General features: G+C 39.2%; 1 protein-coding gene across 2 annotated transcripts in view; it reads left to right on the top strand.

The window, feature by feature from the left end:
- Positions 1-19,153, top strand: part of LOC140554853 (gamma-aminobutyric acid receptor subunit pi) — a 63,320-nt gene that overhangs the window by 12,213 nt on the left and 31,954 nt on the right. Inside the window, exon 2 of one of the 2 annotated variants that reach the window (XM_072678273.1) lies at positions 5,992-6,081. In XM_072678273.1, the coding sequence (XP_072534374.1) occupies positions 6,026-6,081 (56 nt within the window). In that variant the 5' untranslated portion in view covers positions 5,992-6,025. The remainder of the gene's footprint in view (positions 1-5,991; positions 6,082-19,153) is intronic. The other variant, XM_072678274.1, reaches the window with a different exon arrangement.

Consider the following 19,153-nt stretch of genomic DNA (forward strand, 5'->3'; position numbering starts at 1 on the left):
CTTTAAGTTTTTCTTCCTGCAAAGAGAAGTAACAGAAGAATTGATTGTCTCTTCTCAGACCAAAATAAAGAGTTTAGTCCAGATAGGAACACCTTTATTAATTTAGAAGTCTGTCAAGAAAGTCACAGGGACAGTAGTCTCACAGACCATGCACAAAAACAACAGCACTACATCGTTCTACCCACAGTCTGCACTGTCAATGTAAGACTGTGCCTGCCCTGAACCAGACACCCTCCACAAAAGCAAATCCCCTTTGAGATGGACGAGGACTGAAAAGTATAATCACGTTTGATTCGCTGTGCTGCAATTGCTATTTGTGTGAATGTGTCTATGTGCATGGCTGTAGTACGTGCTCTGCTGCAGGAAAAGAATATATTATAGCACTGAGATTAAAAAGTGTAATAACATTCCACACCAAAACGATCTCACGAATGCTTGTGAATTTGCAGTTGCACAATTTAAAATAGTGTATTAGGTAAAGCAAATGTGTTGCTTAATGTTATTTAATATGCAGTTTTTACATTTTATGTAATCAGCTCATTTAAAAAGAATATTGGCTAAAAATATAAGACATAAGTAAGCACAGCATACACAGTTTCTGAAGTGTTTGTGTGATTTTCTGTATTTGTGGACATTATATTTAGTCCGATTTTATATTACATTGTAGTAGTAGTAGCAGTCATGGCCTGAATGTTTAAGAAGCAGCCTTTTGACTTTAATATTGCTGGTTTGATTCCCTGAACTGACAGGACATGACTGGAGCGTGAATTTCTGTGTGTGCCACACAAATGGTGATTGAGTGGTTCTTTGTCTTCTAATTCTTTTTCTGCAACACCCCCCATCCCTCAGATACTGCAACCAAATTGAAATGTTAATTAGAATTGGTGATCAGAGTGCTTCATTTAATGACCAGCCTGTATTTGGTACATCCCTGTTCAACCTATGTCTAAACTGTATGCCTTTAAACCAAACATCTTTTGAGCATTTTGTACTGGAGTGGTCTTTTTTGTGCAGTACTGTGCAAAGGTCAGGGATCACTTGTCATTCACTGAATTTATTTTAATGTATTTATTTATTTTTTAACAATGACATTAGTAAGAAATTATAGGTTATTCTTCTTTCAGGTGATAATTCTGATGAGATTATAAAGATAATCCATATGAATAAGTAAAAGAGTCAAAGGAAAATAAGTGGAAGAAAAACACTTCCAATTTTTTCCCAAAACTTTAAAAAGAGATTTTAAAAGATACAGAAAACAGTCAGATATATAGCATGTAAAGCTTCCATGTTTGAAAGATAGGAGAAAATCGATCTCCCTTCAGAAATGTTTTTTATGCTTTTCCCCCTTGATGCTGAAAATGACTAATGGCTGTTTTAAATGGAGATGAAATAAATAAAAATTGCTCTCTACTGTGACTTTTACTCAGTACTGTTTTCACAGCTGCGCTTAAGGAGATGCCCTGGGCAATTAGGAAATGTTGTTTGTCATCATATGCAAAAAGAGTGGGAATAAAAACTGACTACAACTGAGCTACTCATCTAAACTTTTGTTGGTGTGGTGAATGTGCTGTGCTTCCATAATTGCATCCAGTAAACTGCCCGTTTCTCTTGGTTTTGAGCATGCTGTTTCTGCTAATGGCAGTGGTGAAGCAGAAGAGGTGCGGCCAGTAAAGCAGAACGTTCCGCAGTGCTCTTGTTTTGAAGCAGATGAAAGGTGGCTAGTTCAAACACAGTCAAAACACAGTGGTTGCATATATTTTAAGATTTCCACTTTAAAGAAGTCCACATTGCAGACGTTTTTCATGGTTTTGTTTAGTTCTGAAAAGACTGACTTTACCTAAGCAATATTTGATTCAATATAATATACCTTGATTCCATAATTAGTATATTTGGATGAAGATATCAGAAGGATCAGCCATAACATTAGCACACATAACACTGATTATCTGTTAAGTGGCGGATATATTAGGCAGCAAAGTGAACAATTACTTATTGAAGGTAATGTGTTAAAAGCAGGAGAAATTGTAAAGGATCTGAGCCACTTTTATGATCGCTAGACGTCAGAGTCAGAACATGTCCAAAAGGGCAGGCAGACCTTGTGTGGTTTTTTGGTATGCAGTGGTCAGTACCAACTAAAAGTGGAAGGAAGTAGTAAGGACCACTGTAAGGACCACTGGTGAACCAGTGATAGGTTCCTGGCCACTTAAGGCTCATTGATGTGATCCATGTAGGTCCCACCTCACAAATAACAGGGATCTGCTGCTAACATCTTGGTGCCAGATACTAAAGATCTTGTAGAGTCCATCCCTTGAATGCTCAGATGCTCAGCACAAGGGGGACTTAATCAGTATTGGTACTAATGGTGTATGTACACAATGTTCTCTTTTTATACTCACACAGGATTAATTGCCCCTAGAATATGTTACTACTGTCACAATGTACTGTAATATGTGTGTGTGCACGCTAAAGGGCATTTTCTTCTTTCTATTTTAAATGAAAAGAGTGGGTGTAGTATATAAACACTTTAAAGCTGTCAAAATGTACAGTATACTCCACAGTAATGGCCCCTATATAGAAATAAAGCTCATTGATTTTTGATCACAAAAGTTGTCAGTTTGGTCTGCCCAGTCTTGTTTTTTTCCAACTCTTTTTGGTACTTAAAGGCCCACAAACATTGTAAGTGGACCTCAGGGAGAAAATAAAACAAACCCTGTTAAATCAGTGAAAAGCCTAAACTCTGAAAGCTGTGGCTCTAGAGACATGAACATCTCTGGAGAGCGTCGGATAATGATGGTGGAATGCTTCTATGTGTGTTTGCATGTGTGTGCATGTATAAGTGAGTAGTATAGAGTAGAAGGGATTTTACATGTGGGTCAGAATGACAGACAGCTATCTCTGGGCGCTGAAACTGCCCAGCTGCTTTGCAGAAGTCCAGTGAGGAAGTGCTCTAATTAATGGCCTGTTTGAAGCCTGGGAGGAAACAGCAACATGTTGGTGCTCTGCTTCCGCAATCCAAAAACACTACTAAAAGAGTCATTATAAAGACATTTCGTCATTCCCTGATGGCACTGTTTTTACTTCTTTATGTTTTGTTCCACTCTGCCATATTTGTTGTTTGAATATGCTCCAATGCAGTTATGATGAGTTATAAACTCTCTGTTTATGTGTAATTCAACAGCAATTCAAGTCTGACATTTTTCTTACTACTTCCTTAAACAGAAGCAAGAATGAGTGGCTATAAAAATGTAGGATTTATGAGACTTTAACTGCTCCAATAAAATCTAATTACCCAGATGAAGTGATGTAGTTCACAAAGCTGTGAAATGATATTAAACCGAAGCCAAGCTCAGGCGATGCACGCTGATTTAGAGTCTTCGCTTGCTTGTGTTCTGCTCAGTCTGTCCACACTCAGTTTTACTCAGTTAGACAGGTTCTGCGGATGGTATGCTGTACTGTTTGCTGTGAACTTGGCAAGCTGCTTTCCTGGCACAAGCTGAGTTGAGGGCAAGGCCAGACAGGAACGGGGCCTGAGGTATGAAGTAAAAGATGCTGTTCTTAAGAGAGAAATGAGTACACAGAAGGCTTATGACAGCTGTGATACCCACTGGGGGGATGAAATTTTGACTCTTGTGAAAATCCAGTATTTTGGCATTTTCACTGGCTTCTGCTGCAGTTACATGCAAAAGAAGCTCATGTACAATGTTAAAAATGTTGTAGTGTAAAACTGAGCGTAAAGTGTAGGAAAGTGTAAAAGCATAAGACCTCTAATCTTCATACCCCTAATGTCTTAATCTCAACTTCAATCTTAACTTCAAGTCCTCACTTTCAGAATTACATAACTTACATGTTAATTTAGTAGCAGAGTGCATATTATACAGTATATAGACAATAGTACTGGGACACCTGCTCATTTATTTTTATTAAAAAGAGTTTACCCTGTCTCTACTGTCCAAGGAAGGCTTTCTGTGAAATTTTGGATATTCGCTGTGAGGATGTGATTGCAGCAGTGATAAGAGCATTAGTGAGGTCTAGATGTTGGATGATCACCATCCCGCATCATCTCCAAATCTCTAACTCATCCCAGAAGTATTGGATGGAGCATCATTATTCCAGAGAACACAATTCCACTGCTCCACAGCTCAATGCTGGAGGGCTTTACACCTCTCTAGCCCATGCCTGGCATTAGGCTTGGTGTCAATAGGTTCATTTTTATCTGTTCCAGAGAGTCCTATTCTATTGGCAGTACTTCACTACAGGGACTAGACAAGCTGTGTGTTCATTTACACATCTGTATCAGCAAAAGCTGAATGCCTTCATTACTAGGGTAGTAGAGGTATCCACAAACATTTGGACTTATAGGGTATCTTAATTTTAATAGCTGAACAATAAGTCTGCAGGTTAAGGGGTCAGACTGATAGCTGAAGGTGTTCATGTAGAGCTCAGTTCTAGCACTACCTAATTTAATACAACTGATCCAGATAATCTGTATCTCACGAGGATGTGTGGTGGAATAGTCAAAGTTCATAGGCACTTATTTAGTAGTCATGTACTAGCACTTTATCTAGTCATTAAATGTATCAAATGCAGCTGTTTATGCTGTAAGGAAGGCTTTTGTTATGTTAGTATGACCTGTAATGTGTTTTGATGAATGTGTTTTCTTTCATTACTATTGTTAACCTCACACTGGAGGGAGGGCAGTGTTGTTTCTTTTAATTAAATGTAGAATGCTACCCCCTGTTTTTGCTGTGCATACGTGTTTCAGCAGTGTCAGGGATTGGAAATGTCCATCAGGGACAGCACATACTGTGTACTTGTAAGGCATGTTGAACCAGTATATACTGCGTACTGCACTGTAACAGCTCTTAAGTTAAAAGATACAATTGTGTTTTTCAATATTCTTGCTGTCTCTTTGCAACTTAATTTTTGCCATTTTTCACTTTGATTCTGGATTTTTTATACTTTACATTGTTTCGAAATTTCTCAATTAATTGACCAATAGATACACCTCAAGAATGTCAGAAAAATCTTGTTACACTGACTTTTATTGATAGTTAAAAAGCCATTGAGTGATCCAGTGGAATAATGCACTGTCACTATGACCAGAGGATCCCCGGTTCGAGTGCTGCTAGCCATCGGCAGCTGGGGCACAGAGAGAACATAATTGGTCTTGCTATCTCTAGGGTGGGTAGATGGTACCTTCACCCCACATCACTCTAGTGCAGTGTTATGGCCGGCACAGGCGTCTGATGGCCTAGTTGCCTGGTGATGTTGCATCGGCAGCAGTTCAGAAGAAGAGGCGATGGCTGGCTGGGTGTATGCATCAGAGGGAGCAAGTGTCTGTCTTTACCTTCCCAGTGTTGGTAGCATTGCATGTGATAGAGTGAGAATGTTTATGGGTTGAGTAAATGGGGATATACATTGAGGAGAAAATGAGTAGAAATCTGATTTTCTTTATTTTATTTGATTATTTTGGAGATTTTTGAGTGACATCAATGCTATTGTATTTCCATACATTCCAGTAAGGAATAGACTTGTGTGTGTTTCTTATGCAATATGATGACATGTTTTACAGAACATCACATTCTTCTTTAAATCACACCCCAGCCCCAAAACTTCTTTCTTCCTCTTGACTTTCTTTGGATACTTTTTCTTTTTGTATTCTATTTTGTTTCATTTTTACCTTTGCGACTGAGTGTAAATCCATATTTCACTAACCTAGCCATCATGGGAGACACTGCAACAACTGTATTGTTCTCAAAAAGAAGCCACATTAAATATTATCATGCTAAAAGCAATGTTCCAGTAGTTTCTGAGAACAGTATCTGTGGGCACAATCAGATCAATACACAAGCAGTGTGTGGTATGTACATTGTTTCCAACACAGATGAGATGTCCAAGTGACAGTCCTATATTATTTTTGCTAGCAAAGTTAGCTTAGCATCTCCCAGGAATAAACAATTCCTTTAGCATTTCTTTTGCTCTCTCTTCTAGATAGACCCTAGCAGACACCTGCTCCCCTCCTGCAATGATGACTGTAATCCCTTCCTGGTTCCCTCTGTTTGTTTTCATCCTCATCAACAGGTAAGCTCTGCTATTTACTCTCTATTTGGCCAACAGTATTCACCTGCTGTTCAGGAATGTGGAATGATTTTAAGTAAGAAAGTAAGCAAGTGAGCGTGAAGTACACTGAGAGTGAAAGAGAATCAGAGAGACAGCGAAGCAGTGGAAGACAGAAATACACCCCAAGAACTAAAGCTGTATAGTTATGCATTAGTGCTGTGTTGAACTCAGACTGCACGGTGCAATCTGCCGTGTCCAAGTGCATCTAAGTGCCTCACCGGAGAGCTGCTCACAAAGTGTGGAAATCGACATAGACTATGCCAGTGTTCCACTGCCATGCAGAGCAATACCCATCGCTACATGCCCTTCTGCAGACAGCCAATCGTAGCCAGGGGTGTCCCTGCAGGAAGATAATGGGGTAGTTAGAGTAGGTTCAAACAAGACTGTAACCCTTTCACACACTGCCAACGACATAAACGTTTAGCTAAACTCAAATGGCTCTCTTATAAACACACTTACGAATGCTGACACACACCCCAGTCTGTGTCTTACCTTATTCTGGTATTGCAAACAAAGTTCTGTACAATTAAACAAAATATATATTATAGCAATATCAGATCACTATAAACTCTATATAAATCACTATATAAAATCTGTCCATCACATATGGGTTATATGATTGATTGTACAGCATTTTTGGGGTATTCCCTATACTCAAAGCCTGTTTACTTTAAACATACGTGTAATAGAAGCTGATAGAGAGCCATTTTCTCTGAATAAACTTTCAGAATCCAATGCAAAACTATCTAACATCTATTACACGCAATACACTAAAATTTTTGCTTCTATTGTAGCTATGGTTAGACCAGAACTGTTTTTTTTTTCCAAACAATTTTGGAGACCTTTTTGGTGCTACATACAGTTGCATGTATGACATGCAACTGTATGTAGGGAATTTCCCCACTGCGGGACTAATAAAGGACTATCTTATCTTATTATTCAACCCCCATTGCAAGTTAGTTTTATTAGCAAAATGTACAAATTAGGTTTATTAGCAAAATGTACAAATGTTCAGCTGTTTGCAATTAACCAGTCAAATACAAGACAAGTTTAAATAGCTCAACACAACAAATAGAACAAGTGATTTCTCCTAATTCAACATAAAATGCCACTTTTAATGACTACAGTTTCAGAACTGTTCATCCCCCTCATGAAAAGCATCTTTAGTACTTAGTAGAGGAGCCATTTGCTGTACCTGTTTGCATTACCTGCTGCAAACATGGGCATAGCCAGAACCCAGATTCTTGCAGTGTTCCTGAGAAATCTTAGCCCATTCCTCATGGCAAGTGGCCTCCAGTTCACTAATATTCAACCACCTTCTTCAAATCCCACAAAATATTTTCTATGGGGTTCAAGTCAGGCAACTGAGATGGCCACCCCAGAATCTTCCAGGATGTCCTCTGAAACCAAACCTTTTGAGGTATGCTTGGGATAATTGGGAAAGGTTCTTTTCAGCATATGCTTCATTCTTCGTTCTCCTCCAGACATACTGCTGATCCATATGCCTGAAAAGTTTCAGGTATGTTTGGATCCGCGGTATGTCTGGAGATTAAGGAAGGAATCATACACTGAAAATCTAGGGCTAATTTACTTCCTCTGGCACTGGAAACCTGCGGCATGTGGAGGGCAAGATAGATTCAGTCAAGTATCAGGAAATCCTTGGGGAAAACCCTTCTTTTTTGAGGAAGCTAAGCTTGGGCACCATTCTACCTTTTAACAGTATAATTATCCCAAGCATACCTTAAGGTCCACCAAGGATTGGTTTTAGAAGAACTCCTAGAATAGTCTGGAGTGGCTGTCACAGTTGTCTGACTTAAACCGCATAAAATGAAATGAAAGTGCTGCACTATTTTTGGCAATGACAGAGACACCAAGTCAGTGGAGCTAAAAAGATGTTGATGCTGTTGTATTAAGGTACAGTTGCTACATAATGTTGCTTTAGTTATTAAGCTTTTTTAGACTTACTGTATGATAGACTATGGGGTAGAGAGGCAGACAAGTGGCATCAGCTTTGGCCATCCAGGCCATCTGGCATGCCAGGCCACTGGGAAATATCCTGATACTCCTGATGAGCAGTCTGGACCTTAATGCAGCAGACCTGGTTAAAATATTTGGAGTTAGTCCTTTAAGGATAGCAGATATTTCAGTGTTTGGCTGAGAGTTGTCAGTTGTTTTTAAAACAGCTGCAATGACGCACCAAACACTGCAGCTATTTTCGCAGAATGTATGTTTTTAAATTGCCACTGCGGTGGAGGCTAATTCGTTGCCCTTGCTGGGAATACTCTGATTCGCTGGCATTAAGCAAGTGAAGTGATTGCATTATGATGAACTTATTATGATTGCATTATGATGGCGTAAGGGCATAATGCAGTGTTAATAACAGTCACATCAGTGTTTACAATAGCCTGGATTAATGGAATTGCTTGAACTGAAAACTCATTACACTTCGGCATGAGCAAAAAGACACAATTTTCATGTAATGCAAATCCTTTCATTCATTTTTTTTCTTTCCACATCTAGTTTACTTTTTTTCACTCCCATCTAAAGCAATCAGAATGATATTACTGTTATTGTATACACTTGGGACAAATCTCCCAGCGTAAAGAAACTATGTAATAACAGTAAGATCTTATCTCTAAGATTCAATTTTTATTGAATATAGTGAGCGATTCTTTTTACAAAATCATATAAACGTGTAGGGTGAAATATACTTAAACAACATATGGTGGCCTTTGCTTTGCTGTCCACTGCTGACAGTCTCATTTTTTCTCATACATGAGCACACACACACACACACACACACACACACACACACACACACTCTTTTACTCTTTCTCTGACTTTGTCATCATTCAACCACTGTCATCTCTTTTTTAGATTTCTAGCAACTTCTAGCAAAAAAAAAAAAAATAATAATAATAATAATACTCTTAGTATTCACAGGCCGGCACCAGCCGACACCAGCTTCACAGGTGTCAAGCCATACCAGACATCTCAAATTGTACTGGCATAGATGGTATCAGATGGACTGAGGTGTAAAGGTACGCAGTGAAGTTGGTGCTAGACTCATTATGAATCTCAGTAGGTGCAGTGCGTAGTGTTTTCTTTGGTTGGCCTGTAATTGGAATAAGTGACAGATGAGCTGTCAGAGACTCAGGTTGCACTGCTGGACTGCATTGATTTGTTTTCTTTGCACCTTTTTTTAAATAAATAACAGCATGTAGTGCAGAGATGTCTACATTGAAGTGTGTGTATCTGTGCAATATCTCACCATCTTGGCTCCATCATATGCTGTGTACTATATATTTATTTTTTATACAGTGAATTTGGATTCATTAAACTAAAACCTATAAAATAAAACCTATAATTCTGTTAAACTGTATATGCATTTACTTCTGCTTATTATCTAATAGTACATTTGAAATGTGTGTCCACTTAATTTGTGAAATATGCAAATCCAGGTCCTTGATTTTGTTACTACTCATATATACTATTAGGGCAGAGGTTAAAGTAGTGGTTTGGTTTAAAATTCACATTTTCCTTTTCTCAAAGTGTAGTCAGTCAGTGAAAACATGTTTGGTGTTAAAGTCTCCTGTGAGGCTAATGCAGCTTTCATTACCAAGTAATTCAAGCTTATAACCATAATATATTCATGATACGTTTATTTGATATACAAAATGTTGGAAATAATTTTTACACAACTACTTTCTACATTTATTGTGAATTTTATAAGAGCTTTTAAGAGTTATGTAAATGTCTCCTGACTTGCTAGCTTGTATTTTGCAGAGCTGAACTGTTTCAGGCAGTTTATGCAGATAAACAGTAATGTATTGGTTTTTTGTATCGGCCATAACATCCTCATTTTGCATCTTATGTCCATGTATGGAAAGTGTGGACAGTATGTTTTGACGCTAACAATCACCTATTACATTACATAGTACAGAAAGTACAAGCAAGTAAAAATCATACTTTTCCCAAGAAAAGGACCCTTTAACAACTTCATGTGGTTGAAGTTAATAGCTTGGTTATTTAGGTATGGCTTGCATGATGCTAACAGGTGTAAATCTCTTGTATTCGCCCCTGACTTTGCACTTGATTTGCAAATGATTTGCACTAACTATCTGCACAAAAAAAAAAGAACAGTAACAATTGGTTTCAGTAAAGAAAGGATGTTGGAAGGTGTTATATGATTTTGGTGTTCCATGACTATGGTGAAACATGCCTCTTCTAATGTAGATGTCTGCACTCATGTGCCATATTAGAACTCCATCTAAGAAAGGAGCTACAGGCCTGTGTAACCCTTTGTTAGTGCTCATGCACTATTCCAGACATGATTCACCATCCATGACCCAGAAGCATATAGAAACAACAGAAGCTTGGTGCTTAGAGGCACACAAACAGATCTGTCCCAGCCTGCATGCACCATGCATGGCAGTAAGCCACCATACATGGCAAAAAACGTGGGAGAGCTTGCCGCAGGCCCGTTGCTCAGGGAAAGTGATGAACTTTTAAGGTCTAATGTCTAATGCATTAAAACCTACTGAGGGCATCTAATGCATCCGCATTCACTGGTGTGTAGTGGAAGGTGGCTACTTTGAGGTGTGTGTTGCATCTGTATGTGTCCTTGGACAATATTCTTCTCTAATGTTCATATCTCCCTTCTCCATCTCTGAGAGTGTAGTGTTTGATTTTTTCCCCCTCTCCCTCCTGTCATACGCCAGCAAAGAACAAAGCCTGGAAAGATTAGAATGAATAAAAGTAGAGGCAGATTTTCACAGCTGGGCACTTTCCACCAGCAGCAGTGTGAGTTTAGAAGCTCTCAAAAGGCCTTAACAGATGCAGCTACACATGCATTCAACCCGAACATCAACCTGAAACCAAATATTGAACCTAAACAATGAACACTGCAGGTTGCTTTCATGCCGAACATTGGATTAAGGGTCAAAGGGTGAGCATATTGTTATAAAACATAGCTACAGTCTGCAAAGCCTGCCATAAATCACAGTGGTACAGGGCCACTGTGTGTAATTTCATACACAGCGATGCTACACCACCATACCAGCGTAAAATCAAATATAGGGGCAGAAAGCTACTGAAGACATTACACAGACAAGAGTGTTCCCCACAGCTTGGAAACTGCTACATAAACAGCACATCGTCCCTATTGGTTTCAACCAAAGCTGAGGTTCATTAACAGAAACTGAAGTCATACAAGCTTTTTACGCTCATGTGCTCCTTATACACCCACGCATATACACACATAGACACATGGGCTATGTCTCAATTCAGCAGGCCCGATGTGAGTGGGAAGCCCCAGCACAGCTGGAGTCTTGGATTAGCCACTTATTAACATTAATGATGCCGGATCTACTGCTAGGGGTTATCTAGTCAAGCCCAAGCCATTTCATCTATCTGCACGACTTGACCCCTGCTTAGTTGTGTAGGAGTCAAAATAAGATGGAATTAGCAGAAACCTTTGTCCATGTCACACAAGAACCAGATTAAAAGCCAGAGTTTGCCTCCCAGTCTCACCCTTTAATGCCGAGGTTTCTCATGTAGCTAGCCAGCTGTGTAGTTTCTGAGTCTAAATGGGAAGACAGTTGAGATGGGTCTCACCTTAATGGAGCATTATCAAAGTTGAGTGCTTACCTGTGCTTACCTGTAATTTGCTTCTGCTTACTTAGCTTTCTGGCCTTCATTTGCTAACACTCACAGCACCATATTCACACACACTTTCACTGTTCTTTCCAACCAGCAAGATGTCCAATACGTTTAAGTGCACTTCACTTCAATAGATTACCTCTGTGTTAGATGTTTCAATTTTAATCTAATCTCACACCTTCAAAATTAAGCTTACTAATGTCAGACTGCGTGATACGGCAGGAGTCTCGGTCCAATAACAGTCTAGGCGCTGCACTGTTCTGTTGAAATAGATGCAGCGTGGCTAAGCTAATTGGCAATTACTCTGAAGTTTGTGACAGATTGATCCAAAATGTTCAAAGCCGCCGTTGCTCTGAATTACCCTCAATATGTCAGGAAATTTTGTATTCCCTCTAAACTTTTGAAATAAGCCAGAGCTATTACCATGGCAACCTTCCTAGGGAAGTGTTACCAGCTTGAGGCATGTGCTGACAATTAAATTTAGCTTGTAAATAGATTTTTGAAATTTTCCTGCATATATAATTCCTCTAATAATAAGCTTGTTTTCCATCCAGCATTTAGCCGTGTCATTGGAAAGCAATGTAGTCTAACCATTGGCAGCCATCGGTTTTAATAAGACACCTTTTCCCAATATAACCAGTGTTACCAATCTGTTGTGCTTCACGAAAAAAGCAACAGAACAAAATGTAATCAGTAAACTCCTGTGGTTCATGAAACAGACGTCACTGTGCATTTACTTCTGGACGTGCTCCCCAGTTCTCCCCGAAAACTCCAATATAGTGACCCAACCTCTACCACTGATGCACAGCTTTGGGAGGAAGCTTGGCCCCTAACTAAGTTTTCAATCTCTTGCTATCACTCATTTTGGGTTGCTCTGGGGGCTGTTGCGATGCTGTTTTGCTTTTGGTGCAGTGTCATACTGATTAATGAGCTTGTTTATATACCTCATCCTGCGTAGCACAGACAAAACAGTCATTTTCGATTGAGTTGATTTTCTGGACGGTTAACCATAATCTGCCTTAACAAATTATAGGCATAAACAAAAAAATGTAATGGATGGAAATTTGTAATTTTGTAATTGGGTTTTATAGGTTTTAGATTCTGGCCAGGTGGGAAACATGCATGACTGAACTGTGTTAGCACTCAGGTTTCTTAAATATGTTCTCTATGCCTCTGTCTCTCTCCCACTCTCCCATTCTCAGCTATTAAACACTCTGCTAATTGCAATGGATTTCAGTCAATTCTCGTAGAATAGTAATCAATCAGTATCATTCGGTTTAGTAGTTTAATTTAGGAGAATAATTGGATAGACCCTGCAGTTTATTTTTGTCCACTGTAATCCTATAAGTCAAGGACCATGTATGCATTCACTGGATTCTACTGTACTGTCAAGAAGAGGACATCCTGGGCTTTCCAGTTAGGCCTCAATTGTGAGGGTGTGCCAACAGAGCACAGGGGCTTTCATTTTAAAATGGTGGCCATCACAGCTTTCAATTTTCAAACCACAGCTTTTATTTAGTGTCCTCTGTAGTGGACTTACTTACTACTCCTCCAACACATCAAGTATTTGTCACTGTATTATGTACAGCGAAATGTGTCGTCTGAATTCGACCCATCCATGGTGGTGAACACACACACACACACACACACACACACACACACACACACACACACACACTAGTGAACTGGGGTAGTGAGCACATACACACCTGGAGCTGTGGGCATCCAACTCCAGTGGCTGGGGAGCAGAGAGGGTGAAGGGCCTTGCTCAAGCTTGTCAAGCCCGGGTATCAAACCCACAACCCTGTCATCAATAGCCCGGAGCTCTAACCGCTGAGCCACCACTGCCCACATGTGTAACCAGCCACCGTGTCTTTTCCAACTGCCTCCAATGCAACATTACCAGCCAACCTACGCAGCTCGGAGAAAAACGGCAGTTGCCCAGCTCTGATGCATCGGCTAGCAGACCTATGTAGGCCAGCGTCACACTAGATTAATGTGGGGATAGAGAGCCATCAGAGAGTGCAAGGCCAAGGCCAATTGCATTCTCCCAGGCTCTGACTGCAGCCTGACCCAGGATTCAAACTAGTGCCATAGTGGCAGCGCCTTAGTCCGCTGGACCACTCCTATTTTTGACAAATTTCCATATTCGAGGAAGGAGAAGGCTGATTGAGGCCAAATGGATTTACGCATTGTGGAAGCTAGAGCTGTCAGGAGATGAAGTGGAGAAGGGCCGGACAGTAGAGTAGGAAGGTGAAAGGTCAGAGAAGGACCTATCAGCTTTCTCAGATCCTGTGCAGGTCTTCTGGTGATTTTTTTTATTTTGCTTTCAACCACAATACTTAAATCATCTTTCAGAAATCATCTGAAAGAGAAATCAAAATATCAAAGCCTTTTTTGGAATCTCATGATATCCAAATCTGTATCTCTTGGTTTAAATAGCATGATATGCATAGCATAGTAACCCATAGTAACTCATTTCCAGACCAAATGCAAAACACACTGAAGAACAGTTTCCTCTTTGTATCTGCTCATCTCATTTGCTCATTAGTGCCACTTCAGAAAACACCTACACTGAAGACAGCAGTTGTTTCCTCTAAAGCGACATAACATAATTGTCTGCCACTTTGACACTCTGCCAAGCTAAGCTGAAAGCCAGAGGGCAGAAAACATGACAATTGAATGCTTGACCTCTCCTTGTGGATGACCTATCATATTAGCCTCCATAGAATTCAGTGCAACAATGTAAAGTTTGTGCTTGAGTGAGCACATTCCCCATCTCCAGTAATACATGATGCCTTATATTGTTTCTCATGCAGCTATGCACTGGGGATAAGAAGGACATTCTTGCTGCTGGGCTTGTTGTAATTGTTTTCCTTGTTCACCTAGATTGTAAGCTTGGTGGTGTGAATATAAAGTAAATTCCTTTTGTTAACACTAAAGGAATTGCATTTGCAGCTTAATTTAACACAGCTGGATCAGTATATTAGATTGTTAGTGTGTATCAGAGCCATACCTTTATTAAAACACCCTTTGATTCTCACTCTTTATGTAGTTCCAGGGCTTTTAAAATTATTTTTGTAGCATAAATTGGTGCTTACCCTATTGATATCTGTATTCTACATTTTCTTACATTTCTGTTTTTCCTTGAAGGTCCACTTACGATATTTCATTGGATTTATCTCTCTTAGAAATAAACAGTATTTGTTACTGTGCTTTTAATACTGATATATTAGAGTGAGCTATGTACTAATTGGCTGCCCTGTATTGTGTTTGATATATATATATAAAAGATACCCAGGCTAAAACTCCCTATATAACTTCAACATGAATTAGCATGTAAAACTACTGTTGAGTATGTAAAGGAATGTATGCACTCAGGATAGAGTCAGGTCCAAAAGTATTTGGACAATGACACATTTTCTTTGTTATGTCTCCGTGCACCACTTTGGATTTGAGATAACACAAAATGTGACTGAGGGGAGGATTCACAAAAATATTGCATTAACCTCCTGAGACCCAGTCTTTCCTTGGTGCACATTTTTAATTTCTCCTATTTAGGATTAAGAGGACCTAAGAAGTAAACTAAACTTGGTCTTTGTACAGGAAGTCATTTTTGCACAAATAAATGTCGTCATATGAGGCAAAGTTAAAAAAAAAATTGTCATGGTTCAGAGAAGCAGAAATGTAGTGTACAACCAAGAAATGTGAGCTTTCAGCTTTTACCAAGGTCTCAGATTGTAATTAGATTGTTAGCATGATGGCTTGTTGATGGTCATCGTTAGGGAAGCTTTATAAATGGACAGCAATCAAGCTGCTCCTCTAAGCTGCTGTCCAGCACTCTGAAAATAAAATAACTGGTGGCCACAAAACAAGAAAATCAAAAAGAGAACCGATTCCTCTGTTTGTAATGTAAAAGAAATGGCAGTTGACAGGAAATGTGAAGGTCAAGTTAAGGTCTGAAAGAAACATTTTCAGGAAAACTAGAAAAAACAAATCAAAACCCCTTCTGAATGCAAAGGGCTTTCAGAAAGATTCTGTAGACTCTGGAGTGGTGGTGCACTGTTCTACAGTTGTACTTTCACAGAAGAGTTTCATTGATTCATTTTGAAAACAAGCCCTTTGGACTGATGTAGTGAAAATAGAGCTGTTTATCTGCACTAAGCTAAGGTTAAAAAAAAAGATTGTAGAATTTCACTAGAACACCTCTTTAATTGTTGTAACCACAGATGGGTCGATCATTCTTTGGACTATTGTTGCAGCCCATGGCAAAGGAAACATGTCACTGGTGGAGAGAAGAATGGATTTAATTAAATACCTGTGAATTCTGAAAACAAACATCACACTGTTTTACAAAAAGAATCTGGAGAATGGTTTCCACAGCAATCCACAGTGGACTGCCTAAAGAGGCGCAAGGTGAATGTTTAGCCATGGCCCCCAACATAAACATCATTGCAATAGACTCCAAAAGAGCAGTGCAGCAAGACGGCTGAAGAATCTCACAAAATGAAAAGCCTTTTTTAATGCAAATGGATGAAAATTCCCCAAACAAGAATTGAAAGTTAGCTGTATAATGTGTGTTTACAAGCTGTGATTTTTGTCATTTTGAATCTGTAAAAGGTGTTAAATTATTGATTTAAAATATTTAAGGAATCTTTCATGTTTAACTTTATGCTTTTGAGAAGATAATCTTTTACTTACTTGGATAGCCAGTAACACAGAAATGCATGCCATAGTATCCAATGTCCAAATTAGTTTTTTTTTTTTTTTTTGTCTGTCTCTCGGTTTTCTTAGACCAGTGACATCGCCTGTCCTGGGGAACAGGTGGTACTGCTGGTGACATGTTTGTGCTATAAGTGAGAAACTTTTGGTTTTACAGACTTCCCCATGGCCACCTACACCCTGGGAGAAGCAACCACTGAACCCTTGACATAAAGTCATAACACATATTCACAAGTGTCTTCAGCCTGCATGCCTGAATGCGAAACCTTTTTTTTTCTCCACTAGTTCAGAAACTCAAGTGGAAGCGGCCTCTGGTGGCTTCTCCTTCTGGAGTTATCTAACTGGCTATCTTTGACAGGCTAAGTAGAGTGTGTCTGGCTCTTTACTGTCCCACACAAACTGTGCTGCTGACATTAAATCTCCACCCACATGCTGAGCAGAGAACACAAGGAATGCTTCTCTCTCATAGAGCAGCAGTTAAAGATGTTGCTGCTTCGCTTATCCTATTAATATGATCTGATGAAGATAAACTAAGGCCTTAGCAGTTTCTGTTTGGCAGTTTGAGGCTTTGGAGCTGCACAGACTTGCCCCATTAGTTTTAGCTGATACTGCTGCAAGATTGCTTCTTCTTGTGCTAAAACACCAAATGTAGCCTCTGGAACAAATGTGCATAACAGGATAAAAATTTGACCCCAATTGACCCCACGCACATACACTGATTTTGTTCCATTTCAGACTGTCAGCATTTTGGACATTTCCTTTTTGTTTATTTTCTCTTGTGAGCAAAGATAATTGTCATTGGATGTATATGACATCTACCATAAGTTAATTTTGGACAGGAAGCTTGTGAATAATGACAAACATGATATTCATAACATTAGTTACATAATGAATACAGTGGCGTGTATAAGTTTTGGCACATGTCAAAAGTTTGGTTATAATATATAAGTGAGGAAAAGGTTTAAAAGATTTCTTAAATATTTTAAGCACAAATACTTTTTATACTTTTTATTTGTCTTTTACAGTTTCAAAATCAGCTTGGTCTCAAGAGGAATATGTACATATGTGACTAAAAGAGCATTTCAGGATTCATAAAATGTTAGTGGACCATCGTGCAAGAAGAAATCAAACAAGTGAACGATTTGAACAGTCTGTTACGAAGCAACCAGTAAAATATTTTGTACCTGAATGTACACCTCAACCTAAATCTAAATTTCACCTAACCATAACCTAAACTTAACCGAACCCTTACCCTAACCCCAAACCTAAACGTATCCATAGCAGAATGTAAAGTTCTTACTGTTTCTGCAGGAGTTTCCGTCCATTAATTCATTGAAAGGCTACATGACAGGCTGGGTAATGTGTATTTGGAAAAACAGCACTACCAGTAGACAGGGACTCTCGTAAAATATATAAGAATATTTTTGTGGAATGGGATTTCCTGGGGTGCAGTGGTATAAGTGCCCATTTTATGAGATCTTGTTGCTAAAATACCAAAAAAAGGAAAAAACACTCACCTTGCATGGTCAGTACTTGGTAACATCCCATTTGGCAGAGCTTGCAACCATGTCTTGTTGCCAAGCAAGTGTCTTTTAATTCTTGTTTGGGGGATTTCTGCCAGTGTTTCCTTGAAAAACGCTTCTAGTTCTGTGAGATTCTTGGCCTTCTTGCATGCACTGCTCTTTTGAGGTCTATCCACAGATTTGCAATGATGTTTAGGTCGGGGGAATGTGAGGGAAATGGCAAAATCTTCAGCTTGTACCTACTGAGGTAATCTATTATGAATTTGAGTTGTGTTTAGGGTCAATATCCTGATGTTGAAGCCATCCTCTTTACATCTTCATTTTTTTCTCTGATGTGTGATGTCTCGCATCCAGAATTTGCAGGTATTTAATGAAATACATTCTTTCCTCATCCAGTGAAACACTGATTGTGTCAAATTCTATTTGAAACTCATCAGTCCACAGGACTTGTTTTCCAAATGCATCAGGCGGGTTTAGATGTTCCTTTAAAAACGTCTGACATGGAGTTGTGTGATGAGGACTCAGGAAAGGTTTTCTTCTGATGCCTTTTCTTTGAAGGTCATATTTGTGCAGCTGTCACTCCACTGTGGATTTGTGCACCACCACTCCAAAGTCTCCTAAATCTTCCTCGTCTTTTGTAGTCAGACAGCGGTTTCGATTTGCCTTTTCAGCAGACCTACAAGCAGTTCTCTGGGCAGATCTTCTTGGCCTTCCAGACCTTAACCTGCCCGCTACCATTTCTGTTAACTGCCCTTTCTTTATTACATGTAATAAAAATGTAATGTAGTGTAAACAGTTACCTGAAAACACTGAAAAGATCTGCCTATAGCATTTCCTTACTTGCTGGGCTTGAGCTATTTTCACTTTCAGAGTGCTAGGCAGCTGTTTAGAGGAGCCTGTGGCTGCCGGTTGTTGTTTGATGGTAGTTTGAAGAGTATTTATTAAGCTTTAAGCTGTGTCTTACGTGACCTTTCCCAATGATGACTGTGAACAAGCCATAGACATAAAAAAGCTATTTAAAAGTAGTCTGAGAGCTCAAATCTCTTGGGTGCCCAAGAGTTTTGCATGGTGCTGCTTTCCATTTTTTAGTCTAAAATTATACAAAACAAAAAAAATAATCAAATTAT

This window comes from Salminus brasiliensis, chromosome 4 (assembly GCF_030463535.1).
Source record: "Salminus brasiliensis chromosome 4, fSalBra1.hap2, whole genome shotgun sequence".
NCBI classification, from domain to species: domain Eukaryota; kingdom Metazoa; phylum Chordata; class Actinopteri; order Characiformes; family Bryconidae; genus Salminus; species Salminus brasiliensis.